Here is an 18,493-nt window from a genome sequence, read left to right as displayed (position 1 = left end):
TTTGTTTTCAGACTGCAGTGCTTCAGAGGCCTCGGCTTGCGATAATCAAGCTGTTCCTATCCAAATGAAAAACTACTACAAGAGTGTCTCTGAAAACAAAGAGATCATCAAGCTGGTGACTGTCCTCAGCACATCCATCAACTCCAGCAAGAAGGTAACAGCAATGCTAATTAAAGCTTAAAACTGACACCTGTCTGCTTGCTAATAGACTAATTACCATACAGTCAAGTGCAAAAATGTACACAGGAAAATAAGGAGGGAAAAAAAGGAGGACAAGCAAGTAATAAAGCACATAGGGGTGTGATGTTATAGGAAAATAATCAGCAATGGTATGGTGTGATGTGGCTCAATGTAAAGTAGATTTACTGTTACTACTGTTACCACCTCAACTGTAAATAGATCCCTACATAAATCAACACACTTTTAGTTTAATAAGGTAATGCTTTTTATCCATTTGCAATTTAATGAATGTCAGAGAAACACTTTTGAAGATCTTTACATCAACTGTTTTTTCTCTGATACAGGAAGTGACAAATGCCTTTGAGTGCTTCAGCCGATATCACCATATCTGGAAGAAGGACAGAGAGAGCACCATCCAGATGTTTGTGCAGGGAAACCCTCTGCTGGCAGACTTTGAGTCTCAGATCCTCTACTACCGAGACCTGGAGCTGGAAATTAACGCTGAGTCTGAGTTTATCACTGTGGGAGCACTGGCTTTATACACAGGTGAGCTGATCTTGATCTCTTTACTGCTCTTACAGCCTGGCCATTACAAATACGCATGCCAAATACACGAACAGATATAAGGATATACAGTACTAGTCAAAAGTGCGGACATACCTCCTCAGTCATAGGTTTTTCTGTTGTAAACAAAAAAGTGTTAAAATTATGTGGTAAACAAAACAAGTTAAAAAACAAAATGATTCAAATTTTAGATTCTTCAAAATAGCCATCCTGATGACGCATTGCACATTATTGGCATTATCTTAATCAGCTTTATGAGGTAGTCACCTGGAATGCTTTTCATTTAACAGGTGTACCATGTCAAAAGTTAGTGGAATTTCTTGCCTTCTTAATATGTTTGTGATCATCAAAAAGTAAATAAATAAAAATACCCTATTCGACAATTGTAGTAATCCATATGTCAAGAACTGCTCACCTAAGTAAAGAGAAACAACAGTCCATCATTACTTTGACATGAAGTGTCTAAATCATTGAATTAGAAGGTGTGTCCAAACTTTTAATTGGTACTGTACATAGAGCTAAAAATTGAAATAAAACGAACACAAACCCTTATACATTTATATTGTTGTGCCAGGTAAATAAAAACCTAAGTTCTTTCTTTCTTTCTTTCTTTCTTTCTTTCTTTCTTTCTTTCTTTCTTTCTTTCTTTCTTTCTTTCTTATTCCCCTTTTTGTTATTTTCTATGCTTATTTTCTTGCTTATTTATTTATTAAATTTTTGAGGGGTTTTTTAGATATATGTTTCAGTGTTTCATGTATATTTTTGATTTTATGACACATTCTAAAATACATTCTAAAATCTTGGATTTTAAAATAATGATCATGCATCATGAATTTCAATGCAGTTTACTTGTGGGGAACAATGCAAATTAAAGAAATAAAATTAGCACATGTTGTCAGGTATGAGGTAGGCGGATGTAAGTGCAGAAGTATATATTTATTAAGGTGCAAACACACACAAAGGCAAACAGTCCAAATCAGCAGGCTAAATCCAAAACATAAATCAGGCAAAGGATCGGGCAAGGCACAAACAGGATATCAGAGGCAGAGTGAGAATGGGAACGAGAAACGGGAACAACAATCAGGAAGCCAGGAAATCAGAAACAAGGGTAGAAAGGCTTGGTGTAGCGTAATACTTTGCAGTGATACTGCATCTGAATAGTCCTTAAATAGGTGCACATCTATCTCCTTAATTAAGTTCAGGCGTACGTCGTTAATGGCACGCATGCTGGAGTCCGCTCGAAGCGCCGGCAGCTGGGCGTGCACCTTCAGGTGCATGCGCCACAGTGCACAGGTCTGATAGAACCTCCCCTCAAAGAGCTCCCTCCAGGAGTGAAAATCCATCATTCTTGGCTCCGGTGGGGGCTCTGGCTCTGGGTCAGGACAAGACTTGGACTCCTGACTAGGAGTGGGCTTGAGCTCGGGACTTGACTTGGGCTCTGGGCCAGAATCATGTTCAGACTCTGGACTTGACGTGGGTCCTGGACTTGGCTAGGATCCAGGACTGAAAGTGGGCTCAAGCTCTGGACAGGACTTGAGCTCAAGCTCTGGACTGGACTCTGGCTCAAGCTCTGGAGATGACTCAGGCTCTGGACTGAACTTGAATTCTGAACTGGACTCTGATTCTGGAGATGACTTAAGCTCCAGAATGGACTCAGACTTGAGTTCAGGACTGGACTTGGACTTGAACTCTGGACTTGACTCTAGTTTGAACTCTGGACTAGACTTGGACTCTGAACTGGACTCAGGCATGGTCTCGAGCTCTGTCAGTGCATCGCTATGTTCCTGGCTGGGTGGCGGCATGATGAAGACATCTACATAGCGGGGTGGTGGCGGGACAACAGCACCTTCACAACTGGGTGGTGGAGGGACAATGACGTCTTCATAGCCAGGCGACGGCGGGACGATGGCATCTTTATAGCCAGGTGGCGGCGGGACGACAATGTCTTCATAGTTGGGTGGTGGCGGAATGATGACACCTTCATAGCTGGGCAGTGGCAGGACACTGCCGCCTGCATAGCCGGGCGGTGGTGGGACGACAACGATGCCTTCGCAACCAGCTGAGGCACAGGCTGCTCCATCATTCTCTGACACAGGTTCTGGAACAGGCTCAGGTTCTGGCACTGGCCTTGACTCTGGAGTAGACACTGACACAGGCTCTGATCCTGGCTCTGGCATTGGAGCTGACTCCGACACTGGCACTGGTTCTGGAGTAGACACTGGCACTGACTCTGACTCTGACTCTGGCACTAGTTCTGGGGCAGACACTGGTGTTGACTCCAACTCTGGCGCTGGTTTTGGAGCAGACACTGGCTCCAGCACTGGAACCGGATGCTGGCATTGGCTCTGGTACTGGAGCAGATGCTGGCTCTGTCTTGGGTTCAGGTGCTGGTTCTGATGCAGGCTGTGGAAATGGTTCTGGTTCAGGTTCAGATGCTGGCTCTGGAACTGACTGTAGAACAGGCTATGGAATTGGTTCTGGACTGACAGCCTTTAGGAGGCGCTCTAGAGCAACGGCCTCCTCTGCTGCTGCTGTGTTGGCCTCAGGCATGATAGCCCCCTCCCAAAAAAATTTCATGGCGGTCCCCCTTTTCCAAAGATTCATAGATAGACTGTGAACTCTGAAGGCATGGGTGCTCGGCTCGGATTAGGGAATCCACCCAATGGCGTACTCATCTAGAAATCAGTGTGATCATGAAGCTCACCCAGATCGGTTCTGGTGGCTTGGGTTCTTCGAGGTCTGAGTAGAAAATACTGCACTGTAGGTTGAATCCCCCAGGAGGATATATTCCATCGTATAGTGCTGGGGCTTCAATCCCAGTACACCTCCAGAAAGATAAAGTGAGGGGCTTAGATATGGAGACCCAGAAGTGGCATAGAATGGCGTACTGGAATACCTCTGCTACATCCATTGTTGGACGAAGTATTCGGTTAGGTACGAGGTAGGCGGATGTAAATGCAGAAGTATATATTTATTAAAGTGCAAACACACACAAAGGCAAACAGTCCAAATCAGCAGGCTAAATCCAAAACATAAATCAGGCAAAGGGTCAGGTGAGGCACAAATAGGATATCAGAGGCAGAGCAAGAATGGGAACGAGAAACAGGAACAACAATCAGGAAACCAGGAAATCAGAAACAAGAGTAGAAAGGCTCGGTAATGCATACTGATGTAGAGTAGTACTTTGCAGTGATACTGCATCTGAACAGTCCTTAAATAGGTGCACATCTAGCTCTTTAATTAAGTTCAGGTGTGCGTCGTAAACAGCACGTGTGCTGGAGTCCGCTCGATGCGTACACAGCCCGGAGTGTGCCTTCAGGTGCACGCGCCACAGCGCGCAGGACCGACACATGTTCATATGATGAATAATTTTAGGGTATAAAAGTGTATGAATAATAAAATCTTGAATTGCAAAATCTTATTTTCTGAAAGAAACAAGGTTAAAGGCTGAAGCAATGACTGTGTGTTAAGAATTTAAAGCTTCATTTAAGTTTTTTAAAATTAAATGAGTAACATTATTGAGCCCTGCGATGACCTGGCGACTTGCCCAGGGTGTACCCTGCCTCTCACCCATAGTCATCTGGGATAGGTTCCAGCTTGCCTGCGACCCTGCATAGAATAAGCAGATATGGATAATGGATGGAGGGATGGACATTATTGAGTCAACAGAAGTAATACGTTCAAACATTAAAAGGTGAATAAAAAATTGCATTCAGGGTAAGATGTGTTTCTCAGACTTGAATTTTTATTTTGTATGGCCATCTGCATCGGGGGTGGCATGGTGGTGCAGTGGTTAGTACTGTCACCTCACAGCAGTTTGAACCTCACAGCCAACGGGGGCCTTTCTGTAACATGCCCCTTTTCCACCAAAGCAGTTCCAGGGCTGGTTCGGGGCCAGTGCTTAGTTTGGAACCAAGTTTTCTGTTTCCACTGACAAAGAACTGGCTCTGGGGCCAGAAAAAACGGTTCCAGGCTAGCACCAACTCTCTGCTGGGCCAGAGGAAAGAACCGCTTACGTCAGCGGGGGGGGCGGAGTTGTTAAAACTAACAACAATAACAAGACCGCAAAAGATCGCCATTTTTAAGCGACAAGAAGCAGCAGCTGTACAAACGCGAAGTCATCCATTATTATTATTGTTGCCGCTGCTGCTTCTTCCGTGTTGTTTTTGCTTTGATATTCGCGCCAAGGTTTATGTAAACGTAGCGCCGTAACTTCCATATACAGCGACGTAACTGACGTATACAGCGACGTAATGACGTATACAGCGACGTAACTGACGTATACAGCGACGTAATGACGTGGCTCCGCTTAGCACCGCAAGCGATGGAAAAGCAAACTGGTTCTCAGCTGGCTCGCAAGTTGAATGAGTTGTGAACCAGCACCAGCACTGGCTCCGAACCAGCCCTGGAACTGATTTGGTGGAAAAGGGGTATGTGTGGAGTTTGCATGTTCTCCCTGTGTCTGCTGGGCTTCCTCAGGGCACTCTGGTTTCCCCCCACAGTCCAAAGACATGCAGATTAGGTAAAATACCCAGCTATTTGGGTTGTATGAGCCAATGCATACTTAGTGCCTGTCCCTATCCTGGATAGATTGGGGAGGATTGCGTCAGGAACGGCAGCCAATGTAAAATCTATGCCAAATAAAATCTATGGAACAGATCTGCTGTGGTAACCCCAAATGGGAGCAGCTGAAAGAAGATGATGCCTCTGAACTCAGCTGCCTCTTAACTGGCTTTGAAAAAATTTTTACCAGAGAGGCCAAGAAATCTCAGAAAATACTTGCATTATTCAAAGTGATGTTTTTTGAGAATAATTTAAATTAAGGAAGTAAACCAGTCAAAAGTGAGCCTACACATGCAAACATTATTAGCAGGCCTCCGTCAGTCATGATTGGCCATGGGTTCACATCCTAATCCTGGCTATCTGCTTGAATGGGGCAGTGCCTCTTGTGGCTGTAGAGGCCTATGCGGGAGTGACGATCTCTGTCACATAGGTCACATATGTAGATGATCTCTGGTCTGTTGGAGTTGTTGCTCTCCTTATTGTGTGCTCGCTTTTCTGCTGCAGCGTTCATCAGCTTCTCTTCCCCTATCTTGAGGTGTTGGTTCAGGGTGCTCCTCCACCTTGTGCAGTCAGCTGCAAAGTCCTACCAGGTCTCGACATTGATGTCAAGTGCTCGCATGTCTCTCTTGCAGACATGCGTGTATCGCAGCTGTGGGTGTCCTGTGCTTCGCCTTCCTGCTGCCAGTTCTCCATAGAGGAGGTCTTTTGGGATGCGCCCATCTTTCATGCAGTGCACATGGCCCAGCCAACGCAATCTGTGTTGGCTGAGGAGGGTGTACATGCTGGGAAGGCCAGCTAGGGACAGGACCTCGGTGTTGGGCACTTTGTCTTGCCCAGGATGCGGTGGATACTTCACAGATGGAAGACGTTGAGTCTTTTTTCCACCCTGGCATATGCAGTCCAAGTCTCGCTGCTGTACAGCAGTGTGCTGATAACACAGGCATTGTACACTGCCATCTTGGTCTTTTTGGTCAGCCTGGGGTTTGTCCACACTCTAGTGGTGAGGCGTGTGAGTGTTGTAGCTACCTTCCCAATCCTCTTGTCGATCTCAGTGTCCAAGGAGAGGTTGTCAGTGATGGTGGAGCCAAGGTATGTAAACTGGTGGATGGCATCAAGCTCATAGTTGTTGATGGTGATGACAGGCAGTTCCACTGTATCTTGCCCCAGGAAATAAGTCTCTTTGCAAGCCTGAGAGAATCTGTCCATCAACAACTGCAGTTCACGCTGTGTGTGAGTTGCAACTGCTGCGTCATCGGCAAACAGCATGTCTCTGATAAGGGCTACACGAACCTTTTGTCTTTGCTCTGAGGCAGGCGAGATTTGAAGAGCCTGCCATCTGATCTGGTCTGCAGGTAGATTCCCTCTGTTGCTGTGCCAAAGGCATGCTTTAGCAGAACAGCCAAGAAAATCCCAAAGAGTGTTGGAGTGAGGACGCAGCATTGTTTCACTCTGCTGCATATGTCAAAAGGCACTGAAGAGCTGCCGTTTAACTGTACTGTCCCCTTCATGTTGGAGTAAAAGGATTCAATCAGGCTCTGCAGTTTTGGTGGGCAGCCGATCTTCGGAAGAATCTTGAAAAGGCCGTCTCTGCTGACCAGGTCGAAGGCTTTAGTGAGGTCGATAAAGGCAATGTACAGGGACATCCACTGTTCTCTACATTTCTCCTGGAGTTGACGGCAGGAGAAGACCATGTCCATCATTGACCTATTAGCACGAAATCCACACTGTGACTCTGGGTAGACATGTTCGGCCAACTTCTGCAAATGAAGCAAGATGATCCGAACGAATACCTTGCCTACAATGCTGAGCAGGGAGATGCCTCTGTAGTTGTTGCAGTCACTCCTGTTGCCCTTGTTCTTGTAGAGGGTAATGATCTTAGCATCCCTCATGTCTTGCGGTACAGCTCCTTCTTGCCAGCACTGACATATGTAAAGGAAGAAGGAGGGCAGTCTTGCAATGCTTAACCAGGTCTGGGGGGATCCCTTCACTACTTGGGGCTTTGCCTATGGCCAAGTTGTCAATGGCCTTGCTGAGATCTTCTATGGTCAGTTCTGTGTCTAATTCTCCCATGACTGGCAGGCACTCAACAACATCAAGGGCTAAAGTGGTCACGTAGTTCTCTTTGGAGTAGAGGTCAGAATAGTGTTCCACCCATCTCTCCATCTGCTGGCTTTTATCCGTGATTACTTCCCCAGTGGAGAACTTGAGGGGGGCCGTCTTGCTCTGGCCTGGTCCGAGAGCCTTCTTGATGCCATCGTACATTCCTCTGATGTTGCCTGTTGCAGCGGCCATCTGAATGGACTCGCTGAGCTCTGTCCAGTATTCGTTGGCGCAGCATCTAGCAGTCTGCTGGACCTTGCTCCTGGCAGCCTGTAAAATCTGCATGTTCTTCTCAGTTGGTGACTGCTTGTACTCTGCAAGTGCAGTGCATTTGGCCTCAATGACAGGTGTCATCTCAGTCGATTTGGCTTCAAACCAGTCGTAAATCTTCGAGGTCTTCTTCCCAAAGGTGGCCAAGGCTGTGCGGTGCATTGTGTCTCATAGGGTTTCCCACTTCACTGTGGCAGAGTTTCCAGACTGCAGCTTGCCAAGCTCTTTCTCAAAGTCCATTTCAAACTGTTTTGTAAGGTCTGGCTGGGACATCCTGCTGACATCAATGCATGGGTTCCCCTGTTTCTTTGAGCGGTGGAACTTCTTTGGCAGCAGTCTGATTTTGCAACACACCAAGGAGTGGTCTGTGTCACAGTCCGCACTGTGGTAAGAGTGTGTGTGTGGAGGACGTTCTTGATGGAGGCACGTCTGACTAGGACCAGATCCAGTTGGTGCCAGTGCTTAGAGCATGGGTGTCTCCAGGATACCTTGTGTTGAGGCTTTGTTTTGAAATAGGAGTTGGCAATGCACAGGTCATGATAGGTGCGCTTCTCTAACAGTCGTTGTCCATTCCCATTCATCCTGCCCACTCCAAACTGGCCGAGGCAGGAAGACCATGAGTCATGGTCTGCACCCACTCTGGCATTAAAGTTGCCCAGGAGAACAAGTTGCTCATGGCTAGGGATGCTCCTGATGATGGATGCGAGATTCTCATAGAACTCATCTTTTGCATCTGAGGTGGAATACAGTGTCGGGACATACATGCTGACAAGGGCGACGGGGCCATCAGTGGTGTTGAGGCGGAGAGTAAAGAGTCGCGCTGAGCCATTGCTACCAGGTTCTACCATATACAGTAGGCCATTCCTCACTGCGAATCCTACTCCATGTTCACTTGGTTCATCTGAGCTCTTTCCCTGCCAGAAGAAAATGTTGGTTTTTTTTTTCCTTCATTGTGCCTGATTCAGTTAGCCATGTTTCTTGAAGGGCAGCTATGTTAACATTTAGTCTGTTGAGCTCATCGTTTATGACAGCAGTCTTTCTGGTGTCACTGATATCTTGCAGATTTTTGGAGAGGCCGGTCAACATTGTCTGGACATTCCAGCTTCCTGGTTTTAGAGCTGGTCTCGTTTGTCTAATTCTTCTTTTCTTGCTTGGTGCGATAGTTGCAGTCTGCTGTTCAGATAATTCCAAATCTCCATGCACCCAATGAAGAAAGCAGACCGTGGCGAGACAACACCTTACTGGCTGGGGGCTGCCCAGCTTGAGGTGGGCAGTAGCTGTCCGGTGAGATCCGAGGGTTTCTCCCACCATCCAGAGCAACCCCTGGTGCCAAGTTCTATGCCAATCAACCAATGGCTTATAACCAGTGATTGTTGCTCCCCGTGTTGTGCCAATGTCAAAGGCATAGCTGGAGTGGCCTCTCCAGGTGTGTTGGATGGATGTTAGCCTGGGTGGTGTGGTATGGAGGACAGACTGTCACCCATGCAGCATGTCTCCCCTCACCTCGTCGCTGATGGATCCAAAGGAACAGCAGGGCTGCTACAGTTTGGCACCAGCACTGCCGCAGGAGCTGCCAGAATGAGGTTGACAACAACTACGAACTGCCTTAGGGACTCCGACTCTGGATTTTACCTCAAGGTTTACTCCTGAAGCCTTTTCCGTAACTGGATATGGCTGCAAGGCAGCAGAGGTTTGAAATCGGAGTTTTCCTTGTCCTGGATGGACTGCCTGCCAAGGCTGGCAAGCTCCAGCTACCCGAAGCAGACATTATTATTATTATTTTATTATTATTATTATTTCCAGCTTTTACACTTTTCCCACTTTTGATTTCTTGATTTCTGTAAAAGATCTTTGTCTCTCTATCATTGTGCACCCATACCCTAAAAACAAATTAAAAATGGAATATTGTGCAATCCTTATAACTTTCATTGAAAGCTTACTGAGAACAGGAAATAATACTCAGTGAGATTTACGATCCATGTGATGCTAATCAATATTGGGGTTTTTTTGCTGACAGCTGATCTTAAGCTGGCCCTCACGACCGAGACAAAGTGCTGGATCGTGGACTTTGGCCGCCACTGCAACAGGAAGTACTGCACTGAGATGGAGCAGATCCTGGCGTTTGTGGATGAGGCTGGGAAGAAGCTGCACCGGCAAATCAAAGACCTGGATGACATCCGCATTGCCATGGCAGCACTCAAGGAGATCAGAGAGCAGCAGATCTCCATTGACTTCCAAGTGGGACCCATTGAGGTAAACACCAAAACAGAATAAACACATTTCATAATGAAACTTTGTAAAGGCACATTGTGTTTAAGAATATGCTATATATTTTTGGTGGTGGTGGTGGTGGTGGTATTATTATTATTATGATTATTATTATTGACCACGAGCTGACCTAGTGGTTGGCATGTCCACCTCTCAATCAGGAGATCACGAGTTCAACTCTTGGTCGGGTCATACCAAAACCCATCATAAAAATGGTACCTACTGCTGTCTGGTAAGGCACACTCTAATACAGATGCAAGTGGGGAGTCAAATTCTCATGGTTACCAGAGGACTATCCCCCCACTGTAACCCTAGAGGCCAAGGGCTATAGAAGCGGAGATTGGTTCCGCCCAATGTGCTTTAAGGGCCTGGTACAGGACTGGGACAGTACTGGGACAGGAGACTGCCTGGGAAGACCAGGTCCTGGCACGGGAGGGACTTTTTGACTTTATTATTAACATCCACTGGCCTGTTCATATCTCCTCAGGAGTCTTATGCCATGCTCAATAAGTATGGACTCTCTGTGGCGAAGGAGGAGACAGAGAAAGTGGATACGCTGCGGTACGTCTGGGAGAAGGTGCTGACCCGGAGTGCTGAAGTGCAGAATGAGCTTGTTTCTTTGCAGTTCAGTTTCCGGGAGGAGCTAATCAGCAATGTGCAGACCTTTGTAGATGACTGTGAGCATTTCTATGGTGACTATGAGAAGGTCAGTCAAATGAAATTATGCATATCTAATGTAGCACCGGGGCGGCACGGTGGTGTAGTGGTTAGCGCTGTCGCCTCACAGCAAGAAGGTCCTGGGTTCGAGCCCCGGGGCCGGCGAGGGCCTTTCTGTGTGGAGTTTGCATGTTCTCCCCGTGTCCGCGTGGGTTTCCTCCGGGTGCTCCGGTTTCCCCCACAGTCCAAAGACATGCAGGTTAGGTTAACTGGTGACTCTAAATTGACCGTAGGTGTGAATGTGAGTGTGAATGGTTGTCTGTGTCTATGTGTCAGCCCTGTGATGACCTGGCGACTTGTCCAGGGTGTACCCCGCCTTTCGCCCGTAGTCAGCTGGGATAGGCTCCAGCTTGCCTGCGACCCTGTAGAAGGATAAAGCGGCTCCAGCTTGCCTGCAACCCTGTAGAAGGATAAAGCGGCTACAGATAATGAGATGAGATGAGATAATGTAGCACCAAAACAGGCTAAGCATGAAAGCTTTTGAACTCTAAACATACTGTAGTAATTGTAATAACCCATTTATTTGTTTGTTTTTAAATCCATATTGCAGAAAAAGGGACAAAAAAGAATAGAATTTTTACTTATACACAGTATTGCATGTGTTATTTCTAGGATGGACCCATGGTGGTGGGTTTGGCTCCCCAGGATGCCAGTGACAGACTCATTATGTTTCAGGTAAAGTCACATGACCATGATCATGCTTTTATGAAAATGCTATAAACACATTTACATTTGCTGTTATAGTGTCAGGGGTGGGGGCAACTCCATATTAATTACATTTTGGAATGGGATGTCCAACAAGCTCATATACAGTGGGTGTGATGGTCAAGTGTCCACTTCCTTTTGGCCATATAGCTCAATTTGTGATCTCACAAATCATTAACAGATGACAACTTGATAACTGGAAAGCTGCATGCTCAACTAAATAACTAGTTCTCTAACTTGGCTAAAGTTAGTGATAACATTACCAATACAACCATAATTTTATGTATTGACAGGATTCCCAAACAGAGATCCAGAGACTGAAATATGCTGATTGTATTTTGTAAACAATAAAATATTTGGGGGTGCACTGTAATTAGGAAAATAATAAATGACGGGGTGGTGTGATGAGACCCGATGTGAAGTGATGTTTCAACACGTGCTGAGGTTCTTTTTCTCCTCTTATACCTCAGCAAATTTCCAACAATTACAGTTTTATTAATTAAAGAACCACACATTGTTACTTTACTCTGTTTATAGTCATATTTAATGTTGTGAAATACACTTTTAATAAGGTTAAGCACATTTGTAGTGTCATGTGTGTGAAAAGGAATTTGCTTTTAATAACTCAACATTTAACCAACTCAACATTATTTTTAATAGCTTAAATGACATAAAATGACACATTGCTATAAGTGCTGTCAAGTTGCAAATTATGATAATTATCCCTCTTCTTTATTCACATAACATTGATTTTCATCTCAGAACCGCTTTGACAACCTCTACCGCAAATACATCACCTTCAGTAGTGGGGAGGAGCTCTTTGGCTTGCCCATTACTCAGCATCCTCAGCTGCTGGAGATTAAAAAGCAGCTAGCACTTCTGCAGAAGCTGTATGGCCTCTACAACAGTGTCATTGATACCATCAATAGCTATTATGACATCCTCTGGGCCGACGTCCACATCGAGAAGATCAACAACGAGCTCTTGGACTTTCAGGCACGGTGAGTGACCAGAAAGATTATCATTTTAATATAATATAATATAATATAATATAATATAATATAATATAATATAATATAATATAATATAAAAACACACAAGTCTGTTGAAGTTCTATCTGAAAAATTATTTCATACATGAGATGAACGTCTAAACATGATTCTTTATATTAATAATCATCCACATTTTGACCTGTTTAGAATTTACAGATGAAAAAAATCTATGTACAGTTATTTACAATAATTTTTGTATAGATGCCGCAAGTTGCCACGTGCCCTAAAGGAATGGCAGGCCTTTTTGGACCTAAAAAAGAGCATTGATGAGTTCAGTGAGTGCTGCCCACTCCTAGAGCTGATGGCTGACCGTGCCATGACGACGCGCCACTGGAAAAGGATCACTGAGCTTACAGGCCATGCCTTCGAGGTGGAATCTGATGCCTTCAAGCTGCGTAACATTATGGAGGCACCTCTGCTCAAGTGCAAAGAAGAAATCGAGGTGAGACCTCACTTTTTCTAGCTCCTAACATTTACAGTATTTTAGGACCATACATCATTTTTGGTTTTGTGTGTTAGGATATCTGTATTAGCGCTGTGAAAGAGCGAGACATTGAGCAGAAACTAAAGCAGGTGATCGCCGAGTGGGACAACAAAACATTCGTGTTTGCACAGTTTAAAAGCCGTGGAGAGCTTCTGCTGCGTGGAGACAGCACATCCGAAATCATTAGTAGCATGGAGGACAGCCTCATGGTCCTGGGATCACTCATGAGCAACAGGTGAGAGCAAAAAAATCCTAATTGTGGCAATATGAGTTACCTGTTTAGAAACGAGACCTAATTAAGAGTCATGTATAACCATGGCTGGCTGCTATAAATTAGCCAGCAGAGCTAAGCATACCCTCCTTTTATGTAAGGAAAAAAATACATAAAAGTAAAGAATGATTTTTGGCATCCAGGTCATCTTATTTACTGTTAAAAGTGAATTGTTTATTTTTATTTTATTTTATTTTTTCAGCAAAACCAATGGGCATAAATAAAAATGCACAGAATTGTATGGGATTGTGCAGGGGCGCCGCCAGAAATTTTGGGCCCCATGAAAGATTAGAATTTTGGGCCCCCCAACTTTGCCCACCCTCGTCACAACTGCACTATTATCATTATTTGACTTTTGATAGCCCATGGACCTTGAGTTTGTGACTTTGTTATTACATTTTATGTATTAACCTACCAGGGACTAGATGAAAACTGGTCAGTGACTAATTCTGGTGCATTTACAATCACAAATGAAAATTCAAGATTTTGCCGCATGCCTTCTTGTGCTAGGACAGTTGGTAGTGAAATGTGTGATGTGACTGCTAATAAATCATAGAAAAAGTTTTCTACCCAGCATCAAAATACCTATGGAAATCCCATGGATTGTTATGTGTTAGGTAGAAAGCTGTGTGTACTGTTCTGCAAAAAGGGAATATGTTCAAAGCAAAGTGTGTCTAGACAGAAATTTGAGCGTAAGCAGAGTTAGACTATTGGTTGCCCCTCCATGGACCAGGAGTTTTTGACCTTGTTTTCTAATTTACACTTTTATATTGTTTGACCAGTAGATGGCAGTATAAGCCCAGACATAATTCAGGCCAATATAAGCCCATACATAAAAAGAAAAAAGGAAATAAAATGGTGAATGATGCAGCAGTTATTATTGAGTTGACTGTAAATAAACATAACCAACAGTATTTAACACACTGCTTTGAACTCTTCTTCATTCAAGTGTGCAAAATTGGGCTACTTAGTATGGAGTTCATTCGTTCATGTGTTGACACAACTTGCATGCATCACTGTATCTGTATGGATTTATAAGATATACATTCTTTATAGGCTACTTCAGTGCCAGAGAGTTCCAGAAAACATCAGTAATCACAATTTCCTGCCTTGATTAATAACTAGGCAACAGTTATTTCATACAACATAATGCACTGCAAGAAATCCACTGAGAGTTTATGCTTTCTTTTAGGCAGCACTCATTTATTGTCAAAGCAAATATTCAAATATCCATGAACAATAAAATATTCAATATTCAAGATAGATTCTTACCAGCAATATCAACCAATCCAAATGTAAACATGAAGAACAATATTTACACTACTCATACAGTAAAGATTTAAATACCCAATGGTTTAGAACGTGTGAACATTCCACACACGTAACCATTGAAACCAATGGTTTAGAACGTGTGAACATTCCACACACATAACCATGTCAAACACTTGACTGGTGTCCGTTATTAGCAACACTTTAATCTAGCAAACTGTATATGGCGCTCGCTCATTAAAAACTTCAATCCTAAAGCATTTATGGGTTGTATTGCTGCTTACCTCCTTCTCCAAAGGGGGGTTCAGTGGTTTGGTAGGGCGGAGGTCCCCCTGAGGCTGAATCTGTGCATATTTAGGGCACCCCATTAGTTATGAAACTGGTTATTAGCAGTAGTTATTAGCACCAGCATAATGTAATATTTCATCTTGTTTATCACACAAGTCAGTTCAGTTATTAAAATGGAAAAAATGTCACTGTACAAACTGTAAAAGTGTTCTTTTGATAGGTGTAGTAAACCCCGGTGTGGGTGGAGCACAGAAGCACGGCAGGCGAGAGTTTGTGTTTACACACGCACTTTATTCAGCTTTTCAGCTTACTTTCTTTCTTTCTTTCTTACTCACTCACTCACTCACTCACACACACAAGTGTTGTGGTCGGGGAGATCCTCTTCTCTCCTCTCCCCCTCCCTTTATACTCCATCCCTGCAACAAAACACACACACAAATTGACATCAGGTGTAATGACCTAGCCACTTACCTTCCCTGACCCCGCCCTCCATTCACAGACTGCTGCTTGGCCACGCCCCCGCTGCCACATACCCCCACCGCCTGACTCAGGCCGGGGAGCCGTCCGGCCTGAAGCTGACTCCCCCCCCGACGGGACAGGAAGTCTGCCACCACCATCTGCACCCCCGGCCTGTGGATCACCTCGAACTTAAATGGCTGGAGCGCGAGATACCAACGGGTGATCTGCGCATTGGCATCCTTCATGCGGTGGAGCCACTGGAGGGGCGCGCGGAGGACCCTGTCCATAAGCCGCTGGAACGTAGCAGGCGCCCCAAATAGCCCAAAGGGGAGCGTGATGAATTGGTGTAAACCAAACGGTGTGGAAAAGGCCGTTTTCTCTCGGGATAGAGGAGTCAAGGGGATCTGCCAATATCCCTTGGTTAGATCCAGTGTCGAATAAAAGCGAGCAGCGCCTAATCGATCAAGCAACTCATCAATGCGAGGCATTGGGTACGCGTCAAATTTAGACACGGCGTTGACCTTTCTATAGTCCACACAGAACCGGACCGACCCATCAGTCTTGGGAACCAGGACCACTGGGCTGCTCCAGTCACTGTGGGACTCCTCGATTATGCCCATTTCGAGCATGGCCTTGAGTTCATCCCGAACCACCTTTTTCTTGTGTTCGGGCAAGCGGTAAGGGCGGCTACGCATTACCACCCCCGGGGGCATTTCAATGTGGTGTTCTATGAGGTGGGTACGACCCGGAAGGGGCGAGAACATGTCAGAAAATTCCTTCTGCAACCTGGCTACCTCTGTGAGTTGGGTCGGTGAGAGGTGGTCTCCACAAGGGACCGGAGTGGTCTGCAATGTTATCTTTTTTACCTCCGGCCCCAGCTCCGCCTTCTCTGGGACGAATGACACCAACGCCATGGGGACCCCCTCATTCCAGCGTTTTAAAAGGTTGAGGTGGTATACTTGCAGTGCCCCGCCCCATCCGTTCGCTTTACCTCATAGTCGACGTCCCCGACTCGCCGTGTGACCTCAAAGGGCCCTTGCCACTTGGTGACTAATTTAGAACTCGACGTGGGCAATAATATGAGTACTTTTTCTCCCGGCATGAATTCTCTAAGGCGCGTGCCCCTGTCGTACAGCTGGCTTTGATGTTCTTGTGCCTGCCGTAAATTCTCCTGTGTTAATTGCGTGAGGGTGTGGAGTTTTGCGCGCAGGTCAAGAACGTACTGGATTTCATTTTTACTCGGTGAAGGTCCCTCCTCCCAATTTTCCCGCAGCACATCCAGAATGCCACGCAGCTTACGCCCATATAATAATTTGAAGGGAGAAAACCCTGTGGAGGCTTGCAGGACCTCTCGTACTGCGAACAACAGGGGTTCGAGCCACTTATCCCAATTACACGCATCTTCACTAACGAATTTCCGGATTATGTTTTTGAGTGTCTGGTTGAATCGCTCTACTAATCCATCCGTTTGTGGGTGATATACACTGGTGCGGATGGACTTAATCCCCAGTAACCCATACAGCTCGCGCAGTGTGCATGACATAAATGAGGTGCCTTGGTCTGTCAGGATTTCTTTCGGAATCCCAACCTGGGAGATAACGCGGAAGAGCGCTTCCGCAATACTGCGTGCTGAGCTATTGCGGAGAGGCACTGCCTCCGGATATCGCGTTGCATAGTCCACCAGAACTAAAATAAAGCGATATCCCCGTGCTGACCGATCTAATGGCCCGACGAGATCCATCCCAATTCGCTCAAACGGGGTCTCGATTAGAGGAAGAGGGTGCAACGGCGCTTTTGGAGTGGCCGCAGGATTTACTAATTGGCATTCACGGCATGCCGCACACCACCAACGGACATCCCCGCGAATCCCAGGCCAATAGAACCGAGCCATTATTCGGGCTAGTGTTTTGTCTTGCCCCAAGTGTCCAGCCATGGGATTAAAGTGAGCCGCATGGAATACGAGTTCCCTACGGCTCTTTGGGATTAACAATTGGGTTACTCGTTCCTTGGTTTGAGTGTCCTGCGTCACTCGGTACAATCTATCTTTAATAATGGCAAAATAGGGGAAGGTTGGGGCCGCGCTTGGCTGAAGAGTTTGATCATCGATTACTCTCACTTGGTCAAATGCATGCTGCAGAGTCTCATCTCGTGACTGCTCTAATGGGAAATCCCCAAGAGAATCCCCGAGAGAGGGAGGAGGAGCGGAATGCTCCTCACTCTGACGCGGTGGTGATGCAGACAGCTCTGTGACAGCTTCTCCAGCCAATGCCACACCAGGATCTTCCCGTGACCTACTAGGGCAGGACCCACTGCGTGTTAAATACTCCATTAATTCTTTAAATCCCAGCCAATCAGTACCCAAGATCAATGAGTGGGTAAGGCGAGGATTAACCGCCGCCTTCATTTTATGCGTTTGGCCCCGGAATAGAATATGGACAGACACTAGAGGGTAATGGTGAACATCCCCGTGCACACACAACACTTTCACTGCTTGTGCTCCCCCCAATGCCTCACCTTGCACCAGGCGTTGGTGAATTGAGGTCTGATTGCAACCGGAATCCACCAAAGCATGATATGTATCCCCTTGAATACTCACCGGTACGCGATACGTTCCGGCCCAATCGGGGGCAGTTTCCGGCGCGTAGGGGATCTGGATGACAGCCCCCACCTCCCTTGTGGGACTCTGATTTGGGAGACGCTCCGATTCCCCGCCGCGCCAGCACACCGGCCCAGGCTTTCCCTCTGCACTGGTGTTATGGGTGTCACTCACCTGAGGGGGAGACAATACAGACACAGAAGAGGGAGATAGGAGGGCACCACAGGTGCGATGGGCTGGCTGGGGAGGAGCCAGCCGCCACCTTCATGGCAGGGGAACAGGGTGGGGAGGGGGACAAGAGACAGGAGAGGGAGAGAGAAAGGGGGAAGAGAAGCGAGGGGAGGCGCCTCGTCTGCCTGCCGTCAGAGCCGCCTCCAGATGGTCCTCCGCCAGCTTGATGGCTCGTTCCAGCAACGCCGGGCGGTGACACTGGACCCATTCCACCATTCCTTCTGGAAGTTGAGAGATAAACTGCTCCAGTGCCACCAGATCGATGATCTCCTCAGCGTCGCGGTCTTCCGCCCTCAGCCATCGCCGGCAGGCGTCCCGGAGTTGCTGGCCGAATGCAAACGGCTGGCCGACCTCTTCCAGTGTCAGCGTCCGGAAGCGCTGACGGTGTTGCTCCGGGGAGCGGCCAAGCCGCTGCAGGATGGCTTTCCTCAGGTCTGCAAAGACCAGCCGGCTGTCAGCAGGGAGCTGCTGCACTG

General features: G+C 46.4%; 1 protein-coding gene across 1 annotated transcript in view; it reads left to right on the top strand.

Annotated features, from left to right (window-relative positions):
• The window catches only part of LOC132886518 (dynein axonemal heavy chain 5-like), a 310,505-nt gene that overhangs the window by 80,591 nt on the left and 211,421 nt on the right, over positions 1-18,493 (top strand). The window contains exons 23-30 of the mRNA XM_060921229.1: positions 12-154; positions 525-726; positions 9,695-9,930; positions 10,433-10,651; positions 11,275-11,337; positions 12,130-12,368; positions 12,621-12,861; positions 12,939-13,138. Of these exons, the coding sequence (XP_060777212.1) occupies positions 12-154; positions 525-726; positions 9,695-9,930; positions 10,433-10,651; positions 11,275-11,337; positions 12,130-12,368; positions 12,621-12,861; positions 12,939-13,138 (1,543 nt within the window). The remainder of the gene's footprint in view (positions 1-11; positions 155-524; positions 727-9,694; positions 9,931-10,432; positions 10,652-11,274; positions 11,338-12,129; positions 12,369-12,620; positions 12,862-12,938; positions 13,139-18,493) is intronic.

Source organism: Neoarius graeffei, chromosome 5 (genome assembly GCF_027579695.1).
Source record: "Neoarius graeffei isolate fNeoGra1 chromosome 5, fNeoGra1.pri, whole genome shotgun sequence".
NCBI classification, from domain to species: Eukaryota; Metazoa; Chordata; class Actinopteri; order Siluriformes; family Ariidae; genus Neoarius; species Neoarius graeffei.
This window is presented reverse-complemented; position numbering and strand designations above follow the sequence as displayed.